The 26,257-nt window shown below is 45.0% G+C and overlaps 4 protein-coding genes across 6 annotated transcripts; 3 read left to right on the forward strand and 1 right to left on the reverse strand.

The window, feature by feature from the left end:
* Positions 1–749: 749 nt before the first annotated feature.
* On the forward strand, positions 750–8,419 carry LOC117865607 (chaperone protein dnaJ GFA2, mitochondrial). The gene is made up of 18 exons (XM_034749829.2): positions 750–896; positions 987–1,062; positions 1,171–1,221; positions 2,058–2,149; positions 3,900–3,983; positions 4,082–4,120; positions 4,298–4,393; positions 4,896–4,934; positions 5,019–5,106; positions 5,199–5,263; positions 5,532–5,606; positions 5,848–5,920; positions 6,357–6,448; positions 6,562–6,633; positions 7,559–7,615; positions 7,717–7,765; positions 7,953–8,019; positions 8,096–8,419. Exons 1-18 carry the CDS (start codon positions 843–845, stop codon positions 8,184–8,186), a joined length of 1,260 nt encoding a protein of 419 aa, XP_034605720.1. The 5' UTR covers positions 750–842; the 3' UTR covers positions 8,187–8,419.
* A 451-nt stretch (positions 8,420–8,870) lies between these two features.
* Positions 8,871–14,524, forward strand: LOC117865605 (long chain acyl-CoA synthetase 9, chloroplastic). 2 transcript variants are annotated; one of them, XM_034749825.2, is made up of 12 exons: positions 8,871–9,029; positions 9,651–10,180; positions 10,934–11,014; positions 11,255–11,527; positions 11,693–11,824; positions 11,916–12,089; positions 12,169–12,398; positions 12,487–12,604; positions 12,927–13,058; positions 13,156–13,290; positions 13,357–13,563; positions 14,104–14,524. In XM_034749825.2, the coding sequence occupies exons 2-12, from the start codon at positions 9,731–9,733 to the stop codon at positions 14,266–14,268; spliced, it is 2,097 nt and encodes a 698-aa protein (XP_034605716.1). In that variant the 5' UTR covers positions 8,871–9,029; positions 9,651–9,730; the 3' UTR covers positions 14,269–14,524. The 2 variants fall into 2 exon arrangements, with proteins under 2 accessions (XP_034605716.1, XP_034605717.1); XM_034749826.2 differs by having other exon boundaries at positions 8,903–9,037.
* Positions 14,525–14,663: 139 nt separating this feature from the next.
* On the forward strand, positions 14,664–18,532 carry LOC117865606 (uncharacterized). 2 transcript variants are annotated; one of them, XM_034749828.2, is made up of 2 exons: positions 14,664–16,869; positions 16,985–18,532. In XM_034749828.2, the coding sequence occupies exon 2, from the start codon at positions 17,050–17,052 to the stop codon at positions 18,367–18,369; it is 1,320 nt and encodes a 439-aa protein (XP_034605719.1). In that variant the 5' UTR covers positions 14,664–16,869; positions 16,985–17,049; the 3' UTR covers positions 18,370–18,532. The 2 variants fall into 2 exon arrangements, with proteins under 2 accessions (XP_034605719.1, XP_034605718.1); XM_034749827.2 differs by having other exon boundaries at positions 16,993–18,532.
* A 3,426-nt stretch (positions 18,533–21,958) lies between these two features.
* LOC117865609 (uncharacterized) lies at positions 21,959–23,989 on the reverse strand. Its single transcript, XM_034749830.2, has 2 exons — positions 22,802–23,989; positions 21,959–22,286 (listed from the first exon to the last, which is right to left on the reverse strand). The coding sequence occupies exons 1-2, from the start codon at positions 23,070–23,072 to the stop codon at positions 22,000–22,002; spliced, it is 558 nt and encodes a 185-aa protein (XP_034605721.2). The 5' UTR covers positions 23,073–23,989; the 3' UTR covers positions 21,959–21,999.
* Positions 23,990–26,257: the final 2,268 nt, after the last annotated feature.

Genomic DNA, 26,257 nt, shown 5'->3' on the forward strand with positions numbered 1-26,257 from the left:
TGTCCAATCGAGACCTTCAAATCGAGCACGAGCCCTTTAAAATTGAGGCCTTCAAATTGAGAACGGAGGCATGGGTAGGAACAGAGAGGCATCGAGATTGAGAAAGAGTGTGGAGGGGAGGGTTGTCGGCGGACCTGTTGGAGTCAGTTGACCTCGTTCCTCTTCCGTCTGCCCGTGGGCGAAGCAGGGAGGCATGCCGACCGAGCAAAGCAGAGGCACACGCTTGCCCTGACCCATGCGATATGTAAGGAGAGGTGAGGGTGATACGTAAGAAGACTGGGAAAGGGAGGAGGCACCGCGTCGAACCGAGCAGAGCAGAGGTGCACGTGATGGGAGAGGTGAGGCGGTGGGTGAGGAGATTGGAGGGGAGGGAGGGGCGCCGCTGGGCAAGGTCGGAGAGGAGGAAGAGGGCGATAGGTTGAGGAGATGGTAAAAGAAAAATAACGGTTCGTTTTCACTTTGGCACCTTGGCGGTGGCAGGTGGGAGCGAAGTTGGATGGAAAAGCTGTAGAAAACTCGTGAAACGCTACTTTCAAGCTTTTCGTGTAAATCTGACTTCCGTGGATTTCTTACCTTAAAAAAAAGCTAGGTTAAAAAGATGGTTATTTATTTGGGCTTCCGGTTTCGACCTTTTCGTGTAAATCTGACTTCCGTGAATTTCTCACTAAAAAAGCTAGGCTAAAAAGATATTTATTTGGGCTTCCGGCTTCTAACGTCGTGGACAAGCTGCCGTTAAGCCCAAGCAAATAGGCCCTAAACCCTTCCCACATCAACTTCCGGGGCTCGCTTTCCTGCCCGCTGCACAGTAGGGTTCCCAGTTCCCACGGCCCGCCTCCGCCGCCATGGCGCGCGCCGCTGCCTCAAGGCTCGCCGCCGCGGCGACCTCTTCCCCGACGGTGAGCTCCCTCCCCCATCCTCTCCGCTCTCTCACTTCTCGTCCATACAATCTCGAGTCACCAAGGCTGACACCTTCACCTCCGTACCAGCGCGAGCTGTTCGCTCGCCACCTCGCCGCCGCCGCGGCCACGGCGTGGACTGGTCCGTCGCGGCTGCCCGAACCAGGTGAGAATAAAAAAAACTTGCGTGAAATGTTTGATGCCTTCAGCCTTCTGAATGGATTATTGGAAGGAGGCTTGTGCACGTGTGTTGCTGATCCGGTGAATTGGGTAGGGAGGGAGCGGCGGAGCGCGAGCTGGTGGTGCCCGAGCAGGTCTTTCCATGGTGAGTACTTCGGCCGACATGATGTCTCACGTTTCCATTTTTTCATATGCGGTGGTTCATCTTGCGAAAGTAGTTGTGGCTTGATATATGTTACAACTAGTCTAGAAATGACAATTTAAACAAGACCACATGTTCTGGTTAATGTTAGCTCTGTCTTTCTGCTTTCTGTCCGGGGAGCCAGCATTTTTACAGTTTGCATACAACTTTGTTAGAATCGTGTACTTAAATCGTCTGATTCATTTAAGAGCCACCATCCCAAGTGACCTTGACCTTCTGCTTCTGAGTTGTACTTGAGTGTAAGCAAATAGGCATGCGTAGTAGTGCTTTTGAAAATATTAAGGGAATTCATGTGCTATGTTTTTTCTGTTTTTTACACTATCAATAGAACAATAGCTACCTCTCTCTCGCCTATGAGAAAAAGAGAACAGTTATTTTCATGTGACTGTAGCTTCTAAGAAAGCTGAGCTAATACTTAACTGAGGTTGTTACACAAATATTTAAGATTGTCCTGGAAACACAAATTTAAATGATGATGCATACACAAAAACCCAGCAACAACAGTCCTTTTTATTTCCAAGCAAGTTGTGGCAGGCTAGAGATCATAAAACCCAACACGAGGCACCCCGTATAAAAAAAGTAAGGCACCAAAATGAACAGACTAACAAACAAATAACATTGTCTTTGCCGGTCACTGAATACTGATGCTAAATTTTCTTTGCCCTATGTTAGGCGCTTAGGTTGCTTTAGTAATTATGCATTTTATTTCTTAGCGTACCTTGCTATTAATTTTGATGCACATAGCCTATGATAAAACATCTGCATTTCCATGATGTTAGCCACGAGGAGGATGAATACAAGGGATTACTATGATGTACTTGGAGTGAGCAAGGATGCTTCTGCACCAGATATAAAGAAGGCATATTATGCGGTATGCATCTTTATTTGTCCTAGTTAGGATGTGCACCTCCTTTGGAAACAAAGCTAGTGTATTGTCTATTGATGGACATCATTAAACTTCTGGGGTTTCATATTCCTTAATTCCCCAATGTTACCGTACTCGAATGTTGAAAAGGGGTGGCCCAAATGAATTTCACGCGTTGTTTGGCTTATATGCTTTTGTTTGACCATGCAAAATAGTACAGTACAAGTTTGTTTCTAGTTGCTACATATGATTGGTTTCTACACTTGAATGTTGAACCACAAGGTCCAGATAATGTTCCAATCCTGGCCATTGTTTGGCTTCATTTCCGATCCTGATTTCTATTATCTGATAGCTGAGCCAGGATAAAACTCCATGTAAACCCCATCAAGGCCTCAACTATAGTGGATTTCGTCCTCAAGTCCTCAGCTATGAAAATGATTTGAACTACACGTTTAATCATCAAAAGCAGTACGAAGCTTCACCTTGTCCTAATGCAACCTTGATTGTGCTGACTTTATCCTAGGTAAGTTATATGCTGGTGTAGCTTCAATCATCAACATCTATTCCATCTTTCCTTCCTTTCTTTCTAATATCTCCCCCTCGCTTCTCTCTTCTGTACCCCACACTACCAGGGGATGGCTCAAGCCTTCCAGGCTTCGAGCTTGGTCTGATAGCTTTCTCTATTGATGATCTGGTCCTGCTCTTTGGCTCTCTGCTTCCTTTCTGTGCATCTCAACCTTGCTGCCTGGAGGGTCTAAGGTCTAGTTGTCTTGAGCTGACAGTTTCCCTTAGCTTGGTGTTGCTATCCTCTCTCTCTCTCTCTCCAGAGAGTCCACATCCAGGGCACTTCACCCACTTCACTTCTCTTCACCCCTACTGATTGTTGTACCTCCTGTGATCTGTTCAGTTATTCTTGTGCTTGTGGTATTCTTGGCTATGCTTCTCTCTTCTTCTCCTTGCAGCTTTTCTGCTACTACTTTTACTATATCCTTCTCTGTGCTCTTTGCTTTGCCTCTGGCAGTTTCTACTGTAAATTTCTAACCATCCCTCTATACTATGCTACTTACTGTAATACTGATTAACTTTGTCTCACCGATATGGAATACCAGTATGGTGATATTTATACAGTGATACTCCCGTATGCGATTTGAAAAACAATCCTATGATAATATAGAGAGTGCCAGAGGATTACCGTATCAGATATGTGTACGGCGAGGTTAGTGAAAGTATTGGAGATACATCATACATGGCTGATTAACCTATGTGATTTGCAACTACCACAATATATATCTGACTACCTGTTCAGCTCATGCTATTTTTTGCTCATCTTATTTTTGCCTGGGTGTCTTGGCTAGGTGCTTAGGCACCTGGGATGTGCTATCGTTGCTTAGTTCACCATGCTAATCAAGGAATCATGTTTTGGATATGGAAACTCATGTACAAAAGCACAAAATTCTGTAGAACTTGTCAAGACTTGATGATCTGCTTGCGTGTATGGATAATCATAGCAGAGTTTCAATGTGGAAGATATGACATTTGAATGATAAGATGGACAGATAACTCTAGAATCAGGTAGAATAAGCCAGGGTCAACCAACTGGGATTCCACATTGGGAATGTGCTTCCATTACAACCCAGATTGCATAATGGGATCAATTTTGTCATTCTTCCATTTATGTTCCCATTCATTTTGTTTCTTCTACTTCCTGTTATCTGGTAAACTTTTGGTTTTAACTGAACTTATCATTCTTCTCCAGCTTGCAAAGAAGTTCCATCCTGATACTAATAAAGATGATGCCAATGCTGAAAAAAAATTTCAGGAAGTTAACCGTGCCTATGAGGTATGAGGTTCTTGCAGATAATGTAGTTACCTTTCATGAACCATAGATTCATAGTACATGATCATTGTAAATGCTGATATTATCTGTGCATTTGTCAGGTCTTGAAGGATGATGATAAGCGTGAAATATATGATCAGGTTATTGGCATTTCTTTTTTTAATGAAAAAATTGTGATAATATAAGAAAACGATAAGCTTGTGCTTTTGTGTTTATCTTGGCTTGCTTACCCTGCGGTAGCATTAATTTCCATAACTCATACTGCCATAACAGTTAAATGTTTTATGCTTGGTATGACCCACTTTTGTAATTGGCAGCTTGGATCTGAAGCATATGAGCGTCATGCAGCAGGTGGTGACCCTGCAGGGCAGGGTTTTCCTCAGGGTAATCCATTTGGTGACATCTTTGGAGACGTAAGATCCATTGTCCTTGGGATTTATTTTATGTCATAAATTTGCCCTAGGTTGATCTGTACTGTGATTTTAATACACCTGTCATTTGGTGAAGTTATGCATAAGACCTATGATTCACAACTTAAATACACAATATTTCTGTTCGATTGTTTTGCATGCTTCAATTGTGAAAAAATATGCATGGAAAAAAATCCGTAGGCAGGCGGCCATGAAAAATCATGTTACAAGGTTGTAAATTTTTTATATGCAGTTCTATTATTTTGTTTCTTCTGCATAGGCCTTTGTCTATGTTCATATGTTAGCATACATGAACACAGTTACTCTTTCATGTCACGCGACAGGCTAAATATAATTTTAATAGTACCTTGTCAATGTTTAGCAAATTCCTCTGCTCGTTTTTCAAATCTCTTATGCATATAATTCACTCCTTGTTATCTGCATTTGAACTATATTTGAACTGTTGTACGCACCTGATATAGTTTAATTTTGTTATGTCAACCAGATCTTTGATAATGCGTGCAGAGGAGGCCAAGATGTCAAGGTTTAATTAGTTTTTGTCTACAATTGTTTCCTTGAAATCAAACATATCGATGCAATGGATGTTTTCATTATCCCCCAACTGTAGGTTTCTGTTGAACTATCATTCATGGAAGCTGTCCAAGGCTGCAGAAAGACCATTACATATGAAGCCGATACTTTCTGTGGAACTTGCAGTATGTACTTTTGCTTGTATATTCATTTCATTGATGATCCTCCCCTTTTATGCTTGTTTTTAATGTCCAGAACTTCTATTTTGTTTTTGCAGATGGAAGTGGTGTCCCCCCTGGAACTGTGCCTAAAACATGTAAAACATGTAAAGGTTCTGGTGTGGTATGTATCCTTTGGCAGCGCATTTTTCCATGGCATGTTTCTTACAGATCAGTACCTCCAGTAAAAAATAGATGGGATTTTGGCAAGTTGATTCTGTTTGCAAATTCGTTTTGTTTCGGTTATTCAAATCAATTTTTTTTTCACCAAATGCCCTGGAACTGAAAGTGTTAACTGTTTCCTTGTTCTGCCTTATGTGCTTGGAGCTCCAACAACAGTATATTGAATAAAAGAGAGTACTCTGACCTTCAATATGTTGTCATGAATGCAGATATACATGAAGAAGGGTATATTTTCTCTTGAATGTACCTGTTCCCTGTGCAATGGAAGTGGAAAAATTGTGAAGGTGAATGCTCATCTTTTTTCACCAGTACATTCATGTAAATTTGGTTATTCGGTATTTCAATGTTAGTTTCTGCAGCAAGTTGAACATCATAAAATCTCGTTTGTCATGAGCCTTGGTCATTGCCTTGAAATGTTATGCAACATGCCTGTCGCAATACCTATATATGTGGTTTATCACTTGTGATTATGTTTTCCCTTCTTGGTGGCTTAACTTCTTTTGCTTTCCAAAAACCGATTTGTAGAATTTTTGCAAGACTTGCAAAGGAGAACAGGTAGTGAAGGGGAAAATGTCAGTCAAGCTAGACATAATGGCAGGTAAGGAGAAATTTTCTTTACTGATATATGTATATGCTTGACATGCAATCTGAATTTTCTGTTCAACATGCAAAACATCAACTGAATATATTTCTTTTTACTGGTGGTTTGCAACTTTGCATACTGTGAAGTGTAAACTTGCGGTATAAGTAACACTACTAGCCTATGTGGAATAACAAGAGTTTCCAACTAGTGTACTTGGTATTATACAGGCACCACCTTTTATGCACTACTAAGTTAAGAAAGTTAATATACAAGGTGAATAAATCATCTAGCAGCCCTATTATAAAATATGATTGTACCGAATCATTCCACGTTTCTGCTTGTTCTGTTAACATTTGTCACTTTCCTACAATCATGCAATCGTGAGTATTTATTATGAAATGAACATTGCAATACTCATTTTGGTATATTATAACTGAAACGCTTTTTTCAGGAATTGATGATAATGACATCATGAAGGTTTTTGGGAAGGGTGGTGCAGATGTTGAGCGCAATAAGCCTGGTGACCTTTATGTTACTATCAAGGTTTCATTTCTATTTTTCTATAGATGCCAACTCTTGCCCTCAGTTTAGTCAAGAGCTATCCAAGATCTCAAAAAAGTAAAAGGTGAAATCAATTTTCATTTTCCTTATTACAGGTCAGAGAAGACCCTATCTTTCGGCGAGAAAGCAATCATGTGCATGTTGATTCTGTTTTAAGCATTGCCCAGGTCAGCTCTTTCTTATAACTCTTTTTTGTATTTTTTGTATTCTGATCAAGGTACATGTCCATGCTATAAAAGTTTCATCTTTGTTTCAAATAAAATCAATCTACATCTTACCAGCAAGCACACAGTAAGCGATCCTGCTTTCTTTTGTATCATCACATGGTGTACGATGGGAGTATCCTTACTTGATCTAGGATTTAGTTGACATTAGATATGTTTTTTCCTTTTCTGGAGAGAAAAAAATGACAAAAGGTATACCATGAGAAGTATCAAAGTGCTTGGATACCTTTTGTCCATTTGATACCACCCATAGAATTCAATTGCCTCCTACAAGCAAGAGATTAATTTTTACACATCTTTTCAGTTTCCTCTTTCTCCATCCTTTCGCTTGTTGGTGGCAACTTGGTGGATATGCCATCTGACCCACTGGCCTTTATCAACACTGCTGTTTCCACCACTCAAGCCTCCCTTGACTCTCCCAAACACTAGATCACACCATCTCTTGATCTTATTAGTCATCACTTGCCATAAATCTCCTAACCAGTAAAACATCGCTGGAGTAGGATGATTTAGTGGTAAGTGCAAGTAGGCACTGCCAGGCATGCCAGAGCAGCTATCATGGACACTCACAAATATCAGGTATGGAAATGGTGAGTGTGCACTACCCCAGAGAACTGTGGTGTAAGGGACGAGTGTGTATGTCTGTTGGGTGGAGGTGGATATCCATACAGAGGGGTGGTGTGATAGTGATAGCCTAATAGGCGGGTGCATGGGCCCAAAGTTCAATGGTGGCAAGTATCCTGAATCCCTGATCATGGTCACCACTGCATAGCTTGATACTTCCTTTGGAATATTGTTGTTTGAATAGTCCTTTTTTTGGATGATGAAGAGCTCTAAATTCTAAAACAGTAAAACTGCTCATTTACAGGCTGTCTTAGGTGGAACGGTCTCGGTACCAACCCTCACTGGAAATGTTACAGTCAAGGTATGCATTCATTCTTATGAAATCTTGCATGATGTTTGCCAATCACTGCAGGATACCTCTATTTGCTGTCCTAAGTCTGCCGTGTTTGTGATATTGTCTAGGTTCGCCAAGGTACCCAACCAGGAGAGAAGGTCGTCCTTCGGGGCAAAGGTTTGTTATTGGAGTTACCATAAAACCCTTTTTAATGGATTCTTGGATTAGTTGATCGGTCACTCTGGCCTTTTGCTTCTTGATAACTGGTGAAAGAGAAGCATGCTGGATGATAGATTTAGGGTTTTTTTTTTTCTGTTCTTTTGTCAGATGATAGTATTGTAATTAACACATACTTTTTTTTCAGGAATAAAAGCGAAAAACTCATCGGTGTTTGGGAATCAGTATGTTCACTTCAACATCAGGATTCCAACGTACGCCTCGGTGTTTGTCATTTCAATTTTATTTGGCAAAGCAGTTAGGTAATCACAAAACAATTCCTGTTTCCAGGGAGGTGACACAACGGCAACGGGAGTTGATAGAGGAGTTCGATAAAGAGGAGTGCACAGACCGGGAAAGAGTTGCGGCTGCTTCCGGTTGAAATTTTTGGCGCTGGCATTCATTGGTCGTATACACCCATTAGTTGATGGCCCCAGCGCCCTTTGTAAGGTGCTTAGGCACCAAAACTTACTGTAATATTTTGACCCTCATATAGCAGCTATCTGATGTATAATGTATATACATTACGCGCTGTTGTTACGCTAAATTATTGTAACATTTTCAATTGTTTATGTTGCAGCTATTAATTATATGAGAAACTAGGGGTGGATCAAATATGGTGAGACAGTTTCCCGCCTTTGTGACGCCATGGAATGGATGTCTTGAGTGATAATCTTTTGATGTCTGCCGTGTATGGTGTATGAAGAGTGAGCTTGGATTCTGGCACGAGCAATCAGCTACTGTTGGCTTGCTTTATGTACTGTTCTTACAAAAAAAAAATGCTCGCCATGTATCATGCAATCGGTTAAGCATGTTGTAGAAGCAGAGTCTAAAATTTTCGAAAAATAAAAAGGAAACAGGGGGCAGAAATGCTCGATACCGTTTTGGAAAGCAGAAGCAGCTTATATGGATAGATAAGGAAAATAAGAGAAAAAGTAGCAGGGCAGGGACTGCATATGCAGCCCATCATTTCGGCCCAACTTCAGGAACGGGGGCTGGGCCCGGCCCCAGCCGGATGGCGGCTAAGGAAGGGATTGGATTCGGTAGGGCCCGCCTGACGGAGCGGAGAGCGAGCAGCACCGCGTGCGAGAGCGACACAAGTGGCGAGAACCAAACCGAACGCAACTTGACTCTCTCCGCCGCCGCCCCTCGCGCCCGCCGCGTCCTCCGCCCTCGCCGTCCTCGCGAAGCACCTACGCGCCCCTTTTGCGCTGCCGTCCGGAAGGTACGCGGGTACCTACTCCCTCGCCTTCCCTCATTGTCGTGGTTGCAGTTTGAATTTTGTTGACGATGTGTACGTGAATTGGGGGTGGTGATGGGGGCGGGGGGCGATCTGATTCACCTCCGGGAGAGTCCTAGGGCCTCAGGAATGCTTTATGCGACTGTCTTTGTTGACTGCGCTGTGTTTGGGGCTATGCAGGAGAGAGACTGCCTCTTTTCAGGGAAAAGTTGTCCAGTAACTATTGTTACTGCCCATTAACTTTTGGTAACCAAGCATGAGGGATGGTTGTATTCAATTCTATAATCGCCATGGGAGTATTAAATACGTAATGTGCAGTCTACGTGTGCATTAAAGTGCGTCTTTAGGGTATGGTTGTAATTGTATTAGAAGGTCAAAGATTAGCTATACACACCGCACTACTTTACCTCATCAGTTAAAATGGTGCATATTTAATGGTCCATTTTCTGTCGATAAGTGGGGTGGTTGCACTGCTCAATGGACCAGGTCAGAAAAGAAAAGTAATCATGCAGTTAGTCTCTTCTCTTGTTTATAAAGTTTCTTTGATGTCGCAATCTGGACCTGGAACCTTGAGATTTTTTGCCTCATGTTAGTACTTCTCTGCAGGTTTTCGCCTAAGGGCATGTGGGTCTGTTAGTTTGCCTCCTGTAAGCTAGTGTAGCTACAAAGATCACCCTTGCAGAAGTATGAATCCTTATTTTGTTGGCTTCCTTGTTCCCGTCGCGGTCTCCCTGCTGCTCCGCAAGAGGAGAAAGGCTGAAAGGAAGAGGGGAGTGCAAGTTGAGGTGGGTGGAGAGCCTGGATATGCAGTCCGCAACTATCGATTTGAGCAGCCTGTTGAGACGCACTGGGAAGGGGTGTCCACCCTTGCTGAGCTGTTCGAGCGGTCTTGCAAGGAGTATGTCTACATGCCACTCCTTGGCACCAGGAAGCTCATTTCTAGGGAAACTGAATCAGCACCTGGTGGAAGATCATTCGAGAAGCTTCATCTGGGCGAGTATGAGTGGAAGTGTTACGCTGAGGCCTTCAAGAGCGTTTGTAACTTCTCATCTGGACTAATTCGATTAGGCCACCAGAAGAATGAGCGTGTTGCCATTTTTGCCGAGACGAGAGCTGAATGGCAGGTTGCTTTGCAGGTAATCTATTCTGTCTTCTCTCCCAAGTTAAAGATAGACTAGTGAATGCATTCCTGTTCTCTTCACTTGCAATTTGCAATACTCAAGTAAACCAAGGTCACTGGCCACTTTATATCCATAATGCATCAAATGCGGAAATACATGGTTGATGGCAGTGTTAAATAATAACAGTGTTAACTATACATAGACCGCTCAATCAAAATTATTGCCCCAGACACAGGATTAACTCATAGGTTACTCTGTTAGTGCAGGTGATGTACATCTAAGATTTATGTTAAACATACCACTGAATTATGAATCAAGTAGTGCAATGATTTCCTAGGATCATTCATTCTTTCCATTAGCAATATGGTGTAAGTCAGAAAGGACATTCAATTATATATTTGGATGGCCCACTGCTTTGCTATTTTGTACATGGAAAATTTATAGGAGTGTTCATAGCAGATCATCCATATAAAATAATGTTAGCCACCTTGTATATATCATATATATATATATATATATGGACCTGCTTTTATTAATGGGACATGCTTTTCCATGAAACAGTATAGTACCTGATGAACATACCAAGTCACCAGGAACTGTATGGATGATGCATGCTTTTTAGTAGAAAAAACATAATTGGTTTTTGAACACATTTACTTTGGTTCCCCTTTTTCTTGCTTCGCCTCATTTTTTATCTTCTTAATGTTGTGTTATATTAAACCCTTGCACCCTGAAATTCTGAGTTAGACATTCCTTTTCATTTGCAAGGCATGCTTCAGACAAAATATTACAGTTGTCACCATCTATGCCTCATTGGGAGAGGAAGCACTATGCCACTCACTAAATGAGGTCAGTAACTTGTCTCATGTTGTCTCTAATTGCTCAGTTTTCATGCGATCTGCTTCTCTTGGTTTATCAAGACAAATCAGTTTGTACTATTAGTGGCATTCTTCCTAATAGACATCAGAAAATAATTTGTACCAGTTGCATGTATGTATCCTTCCTAATACCGCTGTTTCAAGTAATTAACACCTGCCTGCTATTTGATATGCTTCTATGTTTAACTAATTTGTTCATTTTGCTCTCCAGACTGAGGTCACTACTGTAATTTGTGGCCAGAAAGAACTAAAAAAATTGATTGATATAAGTGGGCAGCTTGACACTGTCACACGTGTTGTATATATCAATGAGGAAGGCATCTCAGATGAAGTTTCTTTAGCTCGAAATAGCACGAGCTGGATAATTGAGTCATTTGATGAAGTGGGTAGGTTAGGAACTGAAGCACCTGTTGAAGCAAACATGCCTCTCCCATCTGATGTTGCAGTGATAATGTACACAAGTGGTAGCACCGGCTTACCCAAGGTTTGCTTTATGCATCCTGGTTGTTTTTATTTTGTTCTTTCTGTATCAATTTTTTTCTTGCGTACTAGAATTTACGAGGGAGTTGCTTCATAACTTGCTTAAATAAACAAAGAAGTGCAGTTATATCTCTGCTGCTGAACTGAAATGTATCTTAATTGTTTACAGGGAGTTATGATGACCCACCGCAATGTCCTGGCTACACTCTCAGCAGTTATGACCATCGTGCCTGTACTTGGTAGTAAAGATATATACTTGGCCTACCTCCCACTTGCACACATTCTTGAGTTGGCAGCTGAGGTAGCTTTCAATTGGCATCTGAATGGGCCAAATATGGTCACATTATTGTTTATTAATCTTTATTCACCATACGAAAAACTGTGCTTTTTAGGCACTAATGGCTGCTGTTGGGGCCTCTATCGGATACGGATCACCTTTGACTCTGACTGATACATCGAGCAAAATAAAAAAGGGAACTCTAGGTGATGCTTCTGCACTGAAACCAACATTGATGACTGCCGTACCTGCTATACTTGACCGTGTTCGTGATGGTGTGAGGAAAAAGGTTATGCCCTTTACACTGTTCTGGTCCAGTGTTCTTTACTGGTTATTGACTGCTATCATTTGTGCTGAGGTGACTTCAGGTGGATGGTACGGGTGGTGCAGCAAAGAAATTGTTTGACATTGGCTATAACCGCCGGCTTGCAGCAATCAATGGAAGCTGGTTTGGTGCCTGGGGGTTAGAGAAACACTTGTGGGATACGCTTGTGTTCGGAAAGGTGCGTGCAATTTTGGGAGGAAAGATTCGGTTTGTACTCTCAGGCGGAGCACCTCTATCTGGAGATACTCAGAGATTTATCAATATATGCCTTGGGTAATATTATTTACATCCTCATTTTGTTGTTTGATGGCAATTATCTTGGTTGTCCTGGTCTGAAATTGACAGTCTTGTGCACTTTCAGGGCTCCAATAGGTCAAGGGTATGGTCTGACTGAAACTTGTGCTGGAGGGACATTTTCTGAGTATGATGATACATCTGTTGGCCGTGTTGGTGCTCCACTACCTTGTTCATATATTAAGGTCAGCTTTGGTTTCTCAGCCATATTTCAATTTGAGGTGGATCAATTTTTCGCAACAAAGCTGCTTTTGTCCCATTGTGTGATCTGTGTGGATATTTTATAAATTTTTTAATACCTAAGAAGGTTTTTATATTGAAGATCTTCCTTAATTGGGGGAATAAGTTGTTTGTCATTCTTGTTTTCAAGATGAGTTACATGCTTGTGCTTTGAATTTTCTGGCTTGTTGATCCTATGTCTCATTGCAGATTTGTTCTGGTGATAGTATAGTCAGTGTTTACTGTTGACCTCTTGCAAGTCCTGACGTATTTTCCATTGTATTTCAGTTGATTGATTGGCCTGAAGGTGGATACTTAACAACTGATTCACCTATGCCTCGGGGAGAAATAGTCATAGGGGGTCCTAATGTAACCAAAGGCTATTTCAAGAATGAAGCCAAAACAAATGAAGTCTACAAAGTATGCTTGCCAATATTTCCACGGGATACTTTATGAAATGCACTGATAAATATTCTTTCACAATTCGTGTAGCACTAATCTCATATATCTTGTGAAGGATGATGAAAAAGGTATGCGGTGGTTCTATTCTGGTGATATTGGACGTTTCCACCCAGATGGATGCCTTGAAATCATTGACCGTAAGAAAGATATTGTGAAGCTTCAACATGGTGAATACGTATCTCTGGGGAAGGTAAGCAATATTCTAGTTCTGGTCTGACTGGCTGATGGCACTGCTTAACTGATTGGATGATAACAGGTGGAGGCTGCTTTGATTGTGAGCCCATATGTGGAGAACATCATGGTTCACGCTGATCCTTTCCACAACTACTGTGTTGCACTTGTGGTAGCTGCACATAATGAGCTGGAGAACTGGGCTTCGCAGCAAGGAATTAAATATATTGATTTCTCTGATTTGTGCCAGAAGCAAGAGGCTGTTAAAGAAGTGCTTGGGTCTATAGCAAAGGTTTGTGTTCTGTATTGACCTCTGTCAACATCTGGTTGCTATACTGTGGTTGGATCATTACAGATGTTTCATGCTTGGCTCAATGCTTTTGCATGTGCATTTATATGGAATACAAGGATTTAGCATCCATGGACCACCATGGTCTCTGTCATCCATGTGTTCATTTTTTTTCTTCCCTAGATGTAAGAATTATTTATAAGTTTAACTCTACAAGTATGCATACATCATATTCACTCATACTGTGCTTAGTTATAATTTCTCGATAATGCCATGCATGTTACCTTAGTGTGTTTCAGAAGCAGCATGATATTTATCTCTTTTAGGCAAAAAGTAGTGAAGGAATATTTATTTGTTGCCACTTTTGATTCAACCCAAGACCATGACTGTAGTTTCATATATGTTGACATCATTGGCAATGTTTCTGCATATCTGAGGCCAACAATCATATCCACGTACTCATGCACGCTGAGAGTTGCAAGCATGTTAGACAAGACAAATCATATGTAATTTGACTGCACTGATGCACTTGCCATTCCTCAGGCTGGAAAGCAAGCGCGATTTGAGAAGTTCGAGATCCCAGCCAAAATCAAGTTGATACCAGAGCCATGGACCCCTGAGTCGGGCCTTGTCACTGCTGCCCTCAAGCTCAAGAGGGAGGTGATCAGGAAGACGTACGAGAATGATCTGGCTCAGTTGTACGCCTGACGGACTGCCATTCTTTTTGACACGTTCAGCTGTGGAGATGATATAGAGCGCCAACATGTCGATGCTAAAGGGGATAATTCAGGTAGTTGATCATGAGGATTGTGTTTTTTTTTGTAACCTTAAATTTGAAGTTGTGGGCTTGTGGCTTCTCTTGAATCTTGATGCTGAGAAGGTATCCTGCCATTTCAAGAGCACTTCTATGTAGCCTCATGTGATGCTTCCTGCATGTGTTTATAATAAAATCGCATTGGATTCTCGTTGTTTTTGTTCTCTTATCCTGAGATTACTATTGGATGCTAGTTTTATCTAGAATGGTGCGGTGCCTCTGTTCTTCCACTCGTCGAGTTGTTAAACAAGGGTCAACCGGATCTCATGGAAAAACTGTCGGATTCGGGATCCGTTCGTATTGCAGTGGTATGTGATCTAAATTTAACTTTGCCAAGATTATCATATTGGTTAATGAAGTTAGGCATTTGAATGTACGATTGGAAGCCGAGTAGAAGTGCTATGAGGAACAAATAAAAACCAAAATATTAAACTGGCATGCTACGGGGTACACACATTCCTCCAATCACATATGACATATTTGATGTTTTGGACAAATAACACGGTAGCATTTACCTCTATTTTATACTATTATATTTTTAGCTAGCTGTCGCCCGTGTATTGCAGTTTTCAACACATCTGCAACAAAAAGAATGTAAAAATTAAATTCAACCATGCTTGTCGGGCTATATTCATTATTTTTTACAGATGGTTGAATCTTAAAGTTGCATGCAACATTTTCAAACCCATCCTAAGATATACAAAGAAACACACGAGTACGCTATATGCTCAAAAAATCCTTGCAACCACATAAATTTGTACACAATTTAGTGTAAGAAAACCCTAGGTAGAACCAACCAACACCATCTTTTTACTAAGCCATATAAAGAAATAATAAATATAACTACGCTAAGAAAAACCTTAAAGCACATAGATATATAGTTATATACATGAACCACCGCACGTAAATGAAATCCCTATTATAGAACCAACCACTCCCGCCGCAACCAACTCCCCAGTAAGTAATAAAACCATAAATGTATAAAAGGTATTGATCGGTGATCAATTTACCTCAAAATCTGCCAAATTTCTAGATCATTACAATGTGTTAATTTGCTACCCTTCTCTATTTGAGTATTTCTTCTTCAAAATCCGAATCAAATTGAGCACCGCCACTCTTACAAACACACCTACCGCTGCTAGTACAAAATCCTTTCTTATATTCTACCTTTTGTTCTCGCCCACACCATCTCCTGCTTTTTTTTTGGCTCGCCCCGGTAGATCCATGCCTACCGACTCTTCAATAATAAATATAGGATTAGAATTAGATTGTTAGTGAAAACTTTTCTAACAATTTTTATTATATTTCTATATCTTGGATGAGAGATCCAACACGCTATTTTCCAGCCTCTCTTCTGCTTGTAGTCTTTCTTCTTCTTGATCCAAATCCAATCAAACTCGCGATCATGCTTGTATTTGCTCTTCACCTACTCTTGAGCCTCCACTATCGCCTCCTCCTCCTCCCTATTGCCACCTAAGAAGCTATCCTCCTTCGCTTCCTCCTCATTGCGTGACCTCTTTTTTGTACCGGAATTTCATTCTACTTGCTTTCTCTCCAACGAGATACCCCCTGCATTTCTCCTCCACCTCTAGTGGATGTAGCCACCAGATTTGTCGGCCCTTCCTTACCAATCACTACAAAGTCCGCTGCCTTTGCTCTAAGTTTTACGTGACCAACTTTGAATCTCTAGTGTGGCATTAACAACTGCAACATCGATCTCCTTGTGACCAGCAACCGTCGAGTCGTTGATGCCGTAGTGAAGGTCGACGGTTGATTGAAAAGCCGTGGATCTTGTGGCATCTTAGTGGTTAGAATAACTGTAAATCTCACCAGAATTCATGAAACTCACTAGAGAATGCTTGAAGATATAGACGCACAAATCTCGTTGCTTATGGTAAGATGAGTATAATGTCACGTTCCGAAATACATCATAAAATTATTCTTATTTACTTTTTATATTTACAAACACAATATCTTTGAAGCTATTAATAATCAAAGTATTAAAAGCTCGACTGAATCCTGACAAAAGTTCCATGATATGATCATATGCTTCTGTCACGAAATTGACTTCTCTAGTCGGAGTTGCGTCTCTCCTGCGCAGACGACCTGCAAACTGATTCGAATTTAATCCATATTCAGCACATCTTTGCGCCATTACCAATTTTATTTCGTATTTACTGAAGAAAATACAAGCCAGGGGCACACGCAAAGATCGCGTTTTCACCTCCGACAAAGTTCGCCGGAATTCGTGAAAAGAAAATTTTGCGGTTTTCGTGACCCTCGAGGCCACCCAAGAAAAGAAAACACGGCAAAAAAAAAAAAAAGGCATGACTCGTCATCTGTCCGGCACTCTCTTTCCTCCCCCTGCTGCTGACGCACCCGCCCGACGGTCGCCGCTTGCTCGCTCCCTCACCCGCCGCCGCCGCCGCCTCCGCCTCCCGTCGCAGCGCGTCCGGCCGCCGACCATGGCGACGGTGGAAGGGGACAAGATAGAGGTGCGATTCATTAATCTCTCTTTACTTCTGGTAGTTGGGGGGATGGGTTCGCAGTCGCATCTCCCCTAATCTTCTAGCTCGGGAGCCTGCTAAAGATAGCATTTTTTTTTTCTAGCTGCGCAGCCGCCTGGATTAGGACCGAGAACCCGGCGATCTGCGGCGACCAGGGAGACCGGCGACATGGCCGGCGGTGCCGGGGAGGGGGAGCGGGAGGGGCCCCTCGGATATGTGCTCTCGCTCCCAGCGGCGTCGCTGCCCCTGCCCGTCGCCGTCTCCTGCCTCGACGCCACCGTCCCGCGCAAGGCGCGCAGCCGCCTCCGCCTCCGCGTCCAGCCGTGCGTCTGGTGGGCCTTCAAGCTCCCCGTCCCCGCGCCGGAGGAGGCAAAGGGCCCAGCTCCCCCAGCGTCGATGGCCACGAATCCGACGGAGGAGGCGAGGTCTCCTCGTCCCCAGCGCCTGCGCGTGCGCCACGGCCCGCCCCCCTCCCCTGACGACCCCCACACCCCCTCACCGGCCATGGAGAGGCCGGCGAAGAGGGCAAGGAGGTGCCTGCAGTGCGGCGCGGTCGAGACGCCGCAGTGGAGGTCGGGGCCGATGGGGTCGGGCACGCTCTGCAACGCCTGCGGGGTCCGGCTCAAGGCGGCCGGGGCGCTGCGGGAGCAGGTGCACCGGCCCCCTCCAGCGTCGGCGAGGACGGTCGCCGAGCCGCCCCCGGAGAGCCCGGTGTCGGACTCGTCGCCGGACGGCCCGATCTGGGAGCCTGGGTCAGTTCCCGACGTGTACCTGCTGAGGAAGAAGCCGCCGAAGCAGGGGAAGCCTCCACCTCCGAGGATGGAGCCAGCGTCGCCGCCGGCGCCGGCGCCGGCGGTGTACCTGCTCAAGAAGAAAAAGAAGAAGCCGCCGAAGGCGTCCAAGAAGAAGCCGTGGCGGCCCCGGAAGTCATCGAAGCGTTGCCTGCACTGCGGCTCGTCGTCGACGCCGCAGTGGCGGGAGGGGCCGATGGGCCGCAGCACGCTGTGCAACGCGTGCGGCGTGCGTTACAGGCAGGGGCGGCTGCTGCCGGAGTACCGGCCGCTGGCGAGCCCTTCCTTCGAGCCGTCGGAGCACGCCAACAGGCACAGCCAGGTGCTCCAGCTCCACCGACAGCGGAAGGGCCAGAAGAACCAGCCCCCTCTGCCAACGGAGCAGCCGCGACTCATGGACGACCTGACCGGCGCGCTAGCGTGCAGCGGCGATGGCGATGACCCGATGAACGTGCTGCTTCCCCGGCGGTGGCACGACAAGGACGAGTACCCGCGAACCCCGCTGCACCAGCCGCTGCCGCAGCCGGAGGACAGCCTCCCCGGCGACCCACGCGTTGGGGGCATCGACGCCACCGCCCAAGGACGTGGCGGCCGCGGCAATGACCCAAACGGCGCGCCGAGCTCGCTGGACTCGTTGCTGCTGGAGGGGCCTTCGGCGCCGCTGATCGACGACGGAGATGAGTCCTTGATCGAGTAGCTAGCCTATCCAACTAGGGAAAATCAGCTGAGATGAGAATAGTAATCTTCTTCTTCCACCTTTTTACCGGTAACATTATCGCCTTTGGTTGTGTGTATCTGTTCCTCTTGGAAAATTTTCGTGTAGAGCTTGGTCGATAACTTGATGGCAGGATTTGTGGCAACGCTCCAGCTAATAATTCTGAGAGTCATGTAGGTTCGCTGCGGCAGAGGTGAAAATGGCATGATGGTATATTTGTGTACTGCAGTGGGAGCATGCTTGCCTGCAACTCATCAACTGCACCCGTACCTTCATGGTACTCCCGTCTTGTCCAAGTGAAGTGATTGCCGAATTGGGCAAGACGGCGTGCATCCAGGTGGAGCGCTCAGGCCTAGGCAACCACAATGTGCGCAAAAACAGTCCGTGGGAACTAAAATATTAAAATATTCCATTCAGCCTCTCTGAAACCTACCTATTCCTAAGGTTGCAGATTGGGTGATGCTTCTTCTCTGTTTTGCTGTGCACGCAAAAGCAAGAGAGAGAAACATGTCACCTGCCTAGAATGAACTGAGCAATCTTTGCCGTGTTTCACTGAATTGGAAGGAAACTGGCAATCCAGCTGAGACGGGAGAAAGGTTCTGATCCTAATTCACAGTATCAACCTGTATAAATATTTAGTATCAACCTGTATAAATATTTCTTCCGAATGCTAGCTTTGAGTTAAACGCCATAAAAATCAGCTGATATTACCAGTACTACCAAGCAGATTACACCATATACATGCATTGAGATGCTTATAGTAGATTAAATGGGCGATGGAATAGGACAGAAGTTGAAACACAGATGTTTGAACATGCCTGAGAGGTGAGGGTCGGGCAATTATCTCTGCCTCGACTGAAGAGGTAGTTGCGCTTCCAGTCTAGGGAATCGCGCACAGCGACGATGCCATAGACATCTAGTGGCCATTGGAGGTCGCTGGTGATCTGATTCACCTTGACGAAGAAGACCTCCATGGTATCACCAGGTCCAGCAGTTGCTGGCAGCATCGGTATGTCCGTGTAGCACATGGGAGGGTACTGAGCTGAAAAAGGAAGGGGGTTATTTGTTAGTCCAGTCATCTATACCTAGACATCACAATTGATTGATGATGAAGCAAACAAATGCCGTGCATAAGGAAAAACTGTTACTCGTAGCTGTATATGATAAAATGGCTTGGAAAGGGGATTTATTTGACAAACAATGTAATTAGGAGCAAACATATGGGTAACTCACATAGATCTCAAGCCAATATCGGATTGAAACGGGGTTCATATTAACATTTAATATTATCTTTTATTCTTTCTAAAATAAAATCAGTAGGTTTTGTAAACAACAGGATCTAAAACGGATGACCCACATCATGGCGTTCTTCTAAATTAAAGAATGTAGACCTACACCCCGTCTGGCTAGACAGATCGACCTCCTACCATTGATCTCAAGCACCAGTCCCCAGCAAGTTCACGCGTCTAATTATATATGCCTCCTTGATATAAGAGAAGAAACGAATGCTTGATCAAGATGAGGAAAAGCATGAGAGATGTGCAGGTGAATACGTACTCTCGGCCTCGAAGGGGATGGCGCCGTTTCTGCCGAACATCGAGAGCTAACTCTTGCGGTGCAATTCAAAGCAACTTTCCGGCCCCAGCTCCTCGTCCTCCTCCTCATCCGTCTCCATGGCGCTGCGGTGGTCGCCGTTGTCGGCCTCGCGGGGCCTTTTAGCATCGCCGCCCTGAAGCACTTGACCCGCGGCCTTCTCCGGATCCAGATCAGACCCCTTGTGGCCGTGGCCGTTCTCACCCAGCTTCGCCTCCAGATCCATCGCCTCCATATTCCGCCGCCAAGAAGGTTAGGGTTTTTGCCCCGCCACCGAAGAGAAGGTTAACGAGATGCCTCTAGGGGGTACCCCGGACTAAACTTAGGCCCCCTTTGGTAGGGCTTCTCAACCGGCTTCATACCTGAAGCTCCGGAAATCTCGCTGAGAGGAGCCAGGAGAGGGAGGAGAAGCCCAAAAAGGGGCTCCCCGCGGCTTCGTCCCTTCGTGGGGCCAAAATCCCCATCTTGGCCATGGGCGCACGGGGTCGGAGGATGGCACGGGCGCGGGCGCAGGGAGGCCGGAGGACGGCCGGCGGCGGCGGGCGAGGGGCGGAGGACGGCCGGCGGCGGCGGGCGCAGGGCGGAGGTGGCCGGCGGCGCGTGCTGGAGCGGATAAGGCAAGCAGTGACAAAAAAGGATGCCAGCGTAGGGGGTGTGCAACATGTGCTTGTGACAATGTTTCTATTGGCTAGTACTGCACCTGTCTGGTTCTTAGGCATGCAAATATTTTGCATTTATCTGGTGCCAAAGACGTCCAAATAGATGGGGCCACCGGACAAGCTGTGCCTCCAAAGACCAAAAGCTAGTATGTAATAGCTTTGTCTTGACCGTGAATTCTTTTGTCGGACCAAATCTCATTGCTCTTCAATCTTCAATCGGGCTTAGGTTTACTTGGTCGAGCTAGCCATTGTAGCAGGTCTTGGTGCTTGTCACATATGAGTATAGGTGAGGATATTGAGTGGCGACAGGCTTTCTAGATATCCAACTGTCAATGCCAATTATCACAATTGTCACTGTAAAGGTGAATTAGAGATAATAATTGTCACCACCAAGCTGCTGTCGATTTATTCACTTTATCCCCAAGTCGTTTTACCATTGGCAAACACTGTTGTATTAATCCGTCTTTCCCAAGGGGAGTTTGGCTCTGTGTGAATTTTGTGCAAAAATTTAAAAAGTAAACTGATGCTTTGTTGTTCTATACTTTTTTTTTGTCCCTAAACCACTTCATTTTGAGGGCGACAAGCCTCCTGTTCGCTTCAGCTTATTCAGCCGGCTTATCAGCCACCAAACAGTATTTTCCTCTGTAGTGGTGTAACTGAGACTGCCTTTGTAAGAGATGTTGTTGTATCCAAAGAAATCCAAGCATAAAATCTTGTCATCTTCAGACGATGAACTCCCTTTGTCCTTCACTTTCAGGTCAATCTCAAAAATAGGCTCATCCCACAGCAGGATAGCTCGGCTAGGACCTGTAAGTTCCAAAAGAGAATCCTGCATACAGTGACACAAATTCAAGGCCAGCAAATTTCAATTGCCTTTAGGAACACCATCACTAAAGGTGCATCAGCAGCCAGACAAATTAAAGGCCAGCAAATTTCAATTGCCTTTGGGAACACCATCACTAAAGGTGAATCAGCAGCCAGCAATTTATTTCACCAGTGATGCACATACAAAACCACTTAATAGCATTCTCTAAAATGAAGATTTAAGGATCAGGAATGTGCCCACCTACTGAAATCTTGCATGTCAGGGCCAGCCAACCAAGAAGTGAAGTGGATACCAACTATAAAAACTACATTTGATATACTTTTAAAAATACAACCAAGTTTTACTATTTACGTTTTAAGAGCCAGCAGCAACATGCATAAAGTATCTCTGATGGAAAGGTTCTGATCCTAATTCATAGTATCAACCTGTATAAATATTTCTTCCGAATGCTAGCTTTGAGTTAAACGCCATAAAAATCAGCTGATATTACCAGTACTACCAAGCAGATTACACCATATACATGCATTGAGATGCTTATAGTAGATTAAATGGGCGATGGAATAGGACAGAAGTTGAAACACAGATGTTTGAACATGCCTGAGAGGTGAGGGTCTGGCAATTATCTCTGCCTCGACTGAAGAGGTAGTTGCGCTTCCAGTCTAGGGAATCGCGCACAGCGACGATGCCATAGACATCTAGTGGCCATTGGAGGTCGCTGGTGATCTGATTCACCTTGACGAAGAAGACCTCCATGGTATCACCAGGTCCAGCAGTTGCTGGCAGCATCGGTATGTCCGTGTAGCACATGGGAGGGTACTGAGCTGAAAAAGGAAGGGGGTTATTTGTTAGTCCAGTCATCTATACCTAGACATCACAATTGATTGATGATGAAGCAAACAAATGCCGTGCATAAGGAAAAACTGTTACTCGTAGCTGTATATGATAAAATGGCTTGGAAAGGGGATTTATTTGACAAACAATGTAATTAGGAGCAAACATATGGGTAACTCACATAGATCTCAAGCCAATATCGGATTGAAACGGGGTTCATATTAACATTTAATATTATCTTTTATTCTTTCTAAAATAAAATCAGTAGGTTTTGTAAACAACAGGATCTAAAACGGATGACCCACATCATGGCGTTCTTCTAAATTAAAGAATGTAGACCTACACCCCGTCTGGCTAGACAGATCGACCTCCTACCATTGATCTCAAGCACCAGTCCCCAGCAAGTTCACGCGTCTAATTATATATGCCTCCTTGATATAAGAGAAGAAACGAATGCTTGATCAAGATGAGGAAAAGCATGAGAGATGTGCAGGTGAATACGTACTCTCGGCCTCGAAGGGGATGGCGCCGTTTCTGCCGAACATCGAGAGCCAACTCTTGCGGTGCAATTCAAAGCAACTTTCCGGCCCCAGCTCCTCGTCCTCCTCCTCATCCGTCTCCATGGCGCTGCGGTGGTCGCCGTTGTCGGCCTCGCGGGGCCTTTTAGCATCGCCGCCCTGAAGCACTTGACCCGCGGCCTTCTCCGGATCCAGATCAGACCCCTTGTGGCCGTGGCCGTTCTCACCCAGCTTCGCCTCCAGATCCATCGCCTCCATATTCCGCCGTCGAGAAGGTTAGGGTTTTTGCCCCGCCACCGAAGAGAAGGTTAACGAGATGCCTCTAGGGGGTACCCCGGACTAAACTTAGGCCCCCTTTGGTAGGGCTTCTCAACCGGCTTCATACCTGAAGCTCCGGAAATCTCGCTGAGAGGAGCCAGGAGAGGGAGGAGAAGCCCAAAAAGGGGCTCCCCGCGGCTTCGTCCCTTCGTGGGGCCAAAATCCCCATCTTGGCCATGGGCGCACGGGGTCGGAGGATGGCACGGGCGCGGGCGCAGGGAGGCCGGAGGACGGCCGGCGGCGGCGGGCGAGGGGCGGAGGACGGCCGGCGGCGGCGGGCGCGGGGCGGAGGTGGCCGGCGGCGCGTGCTGGAGCGGATAAGGCAAGCGGTGACAAAAAAGGATGCCAGCGTAGGGGGTGTGCAACATGTGCTTGTGACAATGTTTCTATTGGCTAGTACTGCACCTGTCTGGTTCTTAGGCATGCAAATATTTTGCATTTATCTGGTGCCAAAGACGTCCAAATAGATGGGGCCACCGGACAAGCTGTGCCTCCAAAGACCAAAAGCTAGTATGTAATAGCTTTGTCTTGACCGTGAATTCTTTTGTCGGACCAAATCTCATATCTCTTCAATCTTCAATCGGGCTTAGGTTTACTTGGTCGAGCTAGCCATTGTAGCAGGTCTTGGTGCTTGTCACATATGAGTATAGGTGAGGATATTGAGTGGCGACAGGCTTTCTAGATATCCAACTGTCAATGCCAATTATCACAATTGTCACTGTAAAGGTGAATTAGAGATAATAATTGTCACCACCAAGCTGCTGTCGATTTATTCACTTTATCCCCAAGTCGTTTTACCATTGGCAAACACTGTTGTATTAATCCGTCTTTCCCAAGGGGAGTTTGGCTCTGTGTGAATTTTGTGCAAAAATTTAAAAAGTAAACTGATGCTTTGTTGTTCTATACTTTTTTTTTGTCTCTAAACCACTTCATTTTGAGGGCGACAAGCCTCCTGTTCGCTTCAGCTTATTCAGCTGGCTTATCAGCCACCAAACAGTATTTTCCTCTGTAGTGGTGTAACTGAGACTGCCTTTGTAAGAGATGTTGTTGTATCCAAAGAAATCCAAGCATAAAATCTTGTCATCTTCAGACGATGAACTCCCTTTGTCCTTCACTTTCAGGTCAATCTCAAAAATAGGCTCATCCCACAGCAGGATAGCTCGGCTAGGACCTGTAAGTTCCAAAAGAGAATCCTGCATACAGTGACACAAATTCAAGGCCAGCAAATTTCAATTGCCTTTAGGAACACCATCACTAAAGGTGCATCAGCAGCCAGACAAATTAAAGGCCAGCAAATTTCAATTGCCTTTGGGAACACCATCACTAAAGGTGAATCAGCAGCCAGCAATTTATTTCACCAGTGATGCACATACAAAACCACTTAATAGCATTCTCTAAAATGAAGATTTAAGGATCAGGAATGTGCCCACCTACTGAAATCTTGCATGTCAGGGCCAGCCAACCAAGAAGTGAAGTGGATACCAACTATAAAAACTACATTTGATATACTTTTAAAAATACAACCAAGTTTTACTATTTACGTTTTAAGAGCCAGCAGCAACATGCATAAAGTATCTCTGATGGAAAGGTTCTGATCCTAATTCACAGTATCAACCTGTATAAATATTTCTTCCGAATGCTAGCTTTGAGTTAAACGCCATAAAAATCAGCTGATATTACCAGTACTACCAAGCAGATTACACCATATACATGCATTGAGATGCTTATAGTAGATTAAATGGGCGATGGAATAGGACAGAAGTTGAAACACATATGTTTGAACATGCCTGAGAGGTGAGGGTCTGGCAATTATCTCTGCCTCGACTGAAGAGGTAGTTGCGCTTCCAGTCTAGGGAATCGCGCACAGCGACGATGCCATAGACATCTAGTGGCCATTGGAGGTCGCTGGTGATCTGATTCACCTTGACGAAGAAGACCTCCATGGTTCACCAGGTCCAGCAGTTGCTGGCAGCATCGGTATGTCCGTGTAGCACATGGGAGGGTACTGAGCTGAAAAAGGAAGGGGGTTATTTGTTAGTCCAGTCATCTATACCTAGACATCACAATTGATTGATGATGAAGCAAACAAATGCCGTGCATAAGGAAAAACTGTTACTCGTAGCTGTATATGATAAAATGGCTTGGAAAGGGGATTTATTTGACAAACAATGTAATTAGGAGCAAACATATGGGTAACTCACATAGATCTCAAGCCAATATCGGATTGAAACGGGGTTCATATTAACATTTAATATTATCTTTTATTCTTTCTAAAATAAAATCAGTAGGTTTTGTAAACAACAGGATCTAAAATGGATGACCCACATCATGGCGTTCTTCTAAATTAAAGAATGTAGACCTACACCCCGTCTGGCTAGACAGATCGACCTCCTACCATTGATCTCAAGCACCAGTCCCCAGCAAGTTCACGCGTCTAATTATATATGCCTCCTTGATATAAGAGAAGAAACGAATGCTTGATCAAGACGAGGAAAAGCATGAGAGATGTGCAGGTGAATACGTACTCTCGGCCTCGAAGGGGATGGCGCCGTTTCTGCCGAACATCGAGAGCCAACTCTTGCGGTGCAATTCAAAGCAACTTTCCGGCCCCAGCTCCTCGTCCTCCTCCTCATCCGTCTCCATGGCGCTGCGGTGGTCGCCGTTGTCGGCCTCGCGGGGCCTTTTAGCATCGCCGCCCTGAAGCACTTGACCCGCGGCCTTCTCCGGATCCAGATCAGACCCCTTGTGGCCGTGGCCGTTCTCACCCAGCTTCGCCTCCAGATCCATCGCCTCCATATTCCGCCGTCGAGAAGGTTAGGGTTTTTGCCCCGCCACCGAAGAGAAGGTTAACGAGATGCCTCTAGGGGGTACCCCGGACTAAACTTAGGCCCCCTTTGGTAGGGCTTCTCAACCGGCTTCATACCTGAAGCTCCGGAAATCTCGCTGAGAGGAGCCAGGAGAGGGAGGAGAAGCCCAAAAAGGGGCTCCCCGCGGCTTCGTCCCTTCGTGGGGCCAAAATCCCCATCTTGGCCATGGGCGCACGGGGTCGGAGGATGGCACGGGCGCGGGCGCAGGGAGGCCGGAGGACGGCCGGCGGCGGCGGGCGAGGGGCGGAGGTGGCCGGC

Source organism: Setaria viridis, chromosome 7, assembly GCF_005286985.2.
Source record: "Setaria viridis chromosome 7, Setaria_viridis_v4.0, whole genome shotgun sequence".
Taxonomy (NCBI): Eukaryota; Viridiplantae; Streptophyta; class Magnoliopsida; order Poales; family Poaceae; genus Setaria; species Setaria viridis.

Excerpts from the sequence above, each read along its gene's own strand:
- LOC117865606 (XM_034749827.2), top strand. The coding sequence starts at position 16,702 with ATGACTCGTCATCTGTCCGGCACTCTCTTTCCTCCCCCTGCTGCTGAC. Across the intron at positions 16,870-16,992 it reads TGGAAGGGGACAAGATAGAG|CCGCCTGGATTAGGACCGAG; the intron begins GTGCGATTCATT and ends CTAGCTGCGCAG.
- LOC117865609 (XM_034749830.2), bottom strand. The coding sequence starts at position 23,072 with ATGGAGGCGATGGATCTGGAGGCGAAGCTGGGTGAGAACGGCCACGGC. Across the intron at positions 22,287-22,801 it reads CATCCCCTTCGAGGCCGAGA|CTCAGTACCCTCCCATGTGC; the intron begins GTACGTATTCAC and ends TTCCTTTTTCAG.
- LOC117865607 (XM_034749829.2), top strand. The coding sequence starts at position 843 with ATGGCGCGCGCCGCTGCCTCAAGGCTCGCCGCCGCGGCGACCTCTTCC. Across the intron at positions 1,222-2,057 it reads CCCGAGCAGGTCTTTCCATG|CCACGAGGAGGATGAATACA; the intron begins GTGAGTACTTCG and ends CCATGATGTTAG. Across the intron at positions 4,121-4,297 it reads AGCGTGAAATATATGATCAG|CTTGGATCTGAAGCATATGA; the intron begins GTTATTGGCATT and ends TGTAATTGGCAG.
- LOC117865605 (XM_034749825.2), top strand. The coding sequence starts at position 9,731 with ATGAATCCTTATTTTGTTGGCTTCCTTGTTCCCGTCGCGGTCTCCCTG. Across the intron at positions 11,015-11,254 it reads TATGCCACTCACTAAATGAG|ACTGAGGTCACTACTGTAAT; the intron begins GTCAGTAACTTG and ends TTTGCTCTCCAG. Across the intron at positions 12,090-12,168 it reads GTGATGGTGTGAGGAAAAAG|GTGGATGGTACGGGTGGTGC; the intron begins GTTATGCCCTTT and ends AGGTGACTTCAG.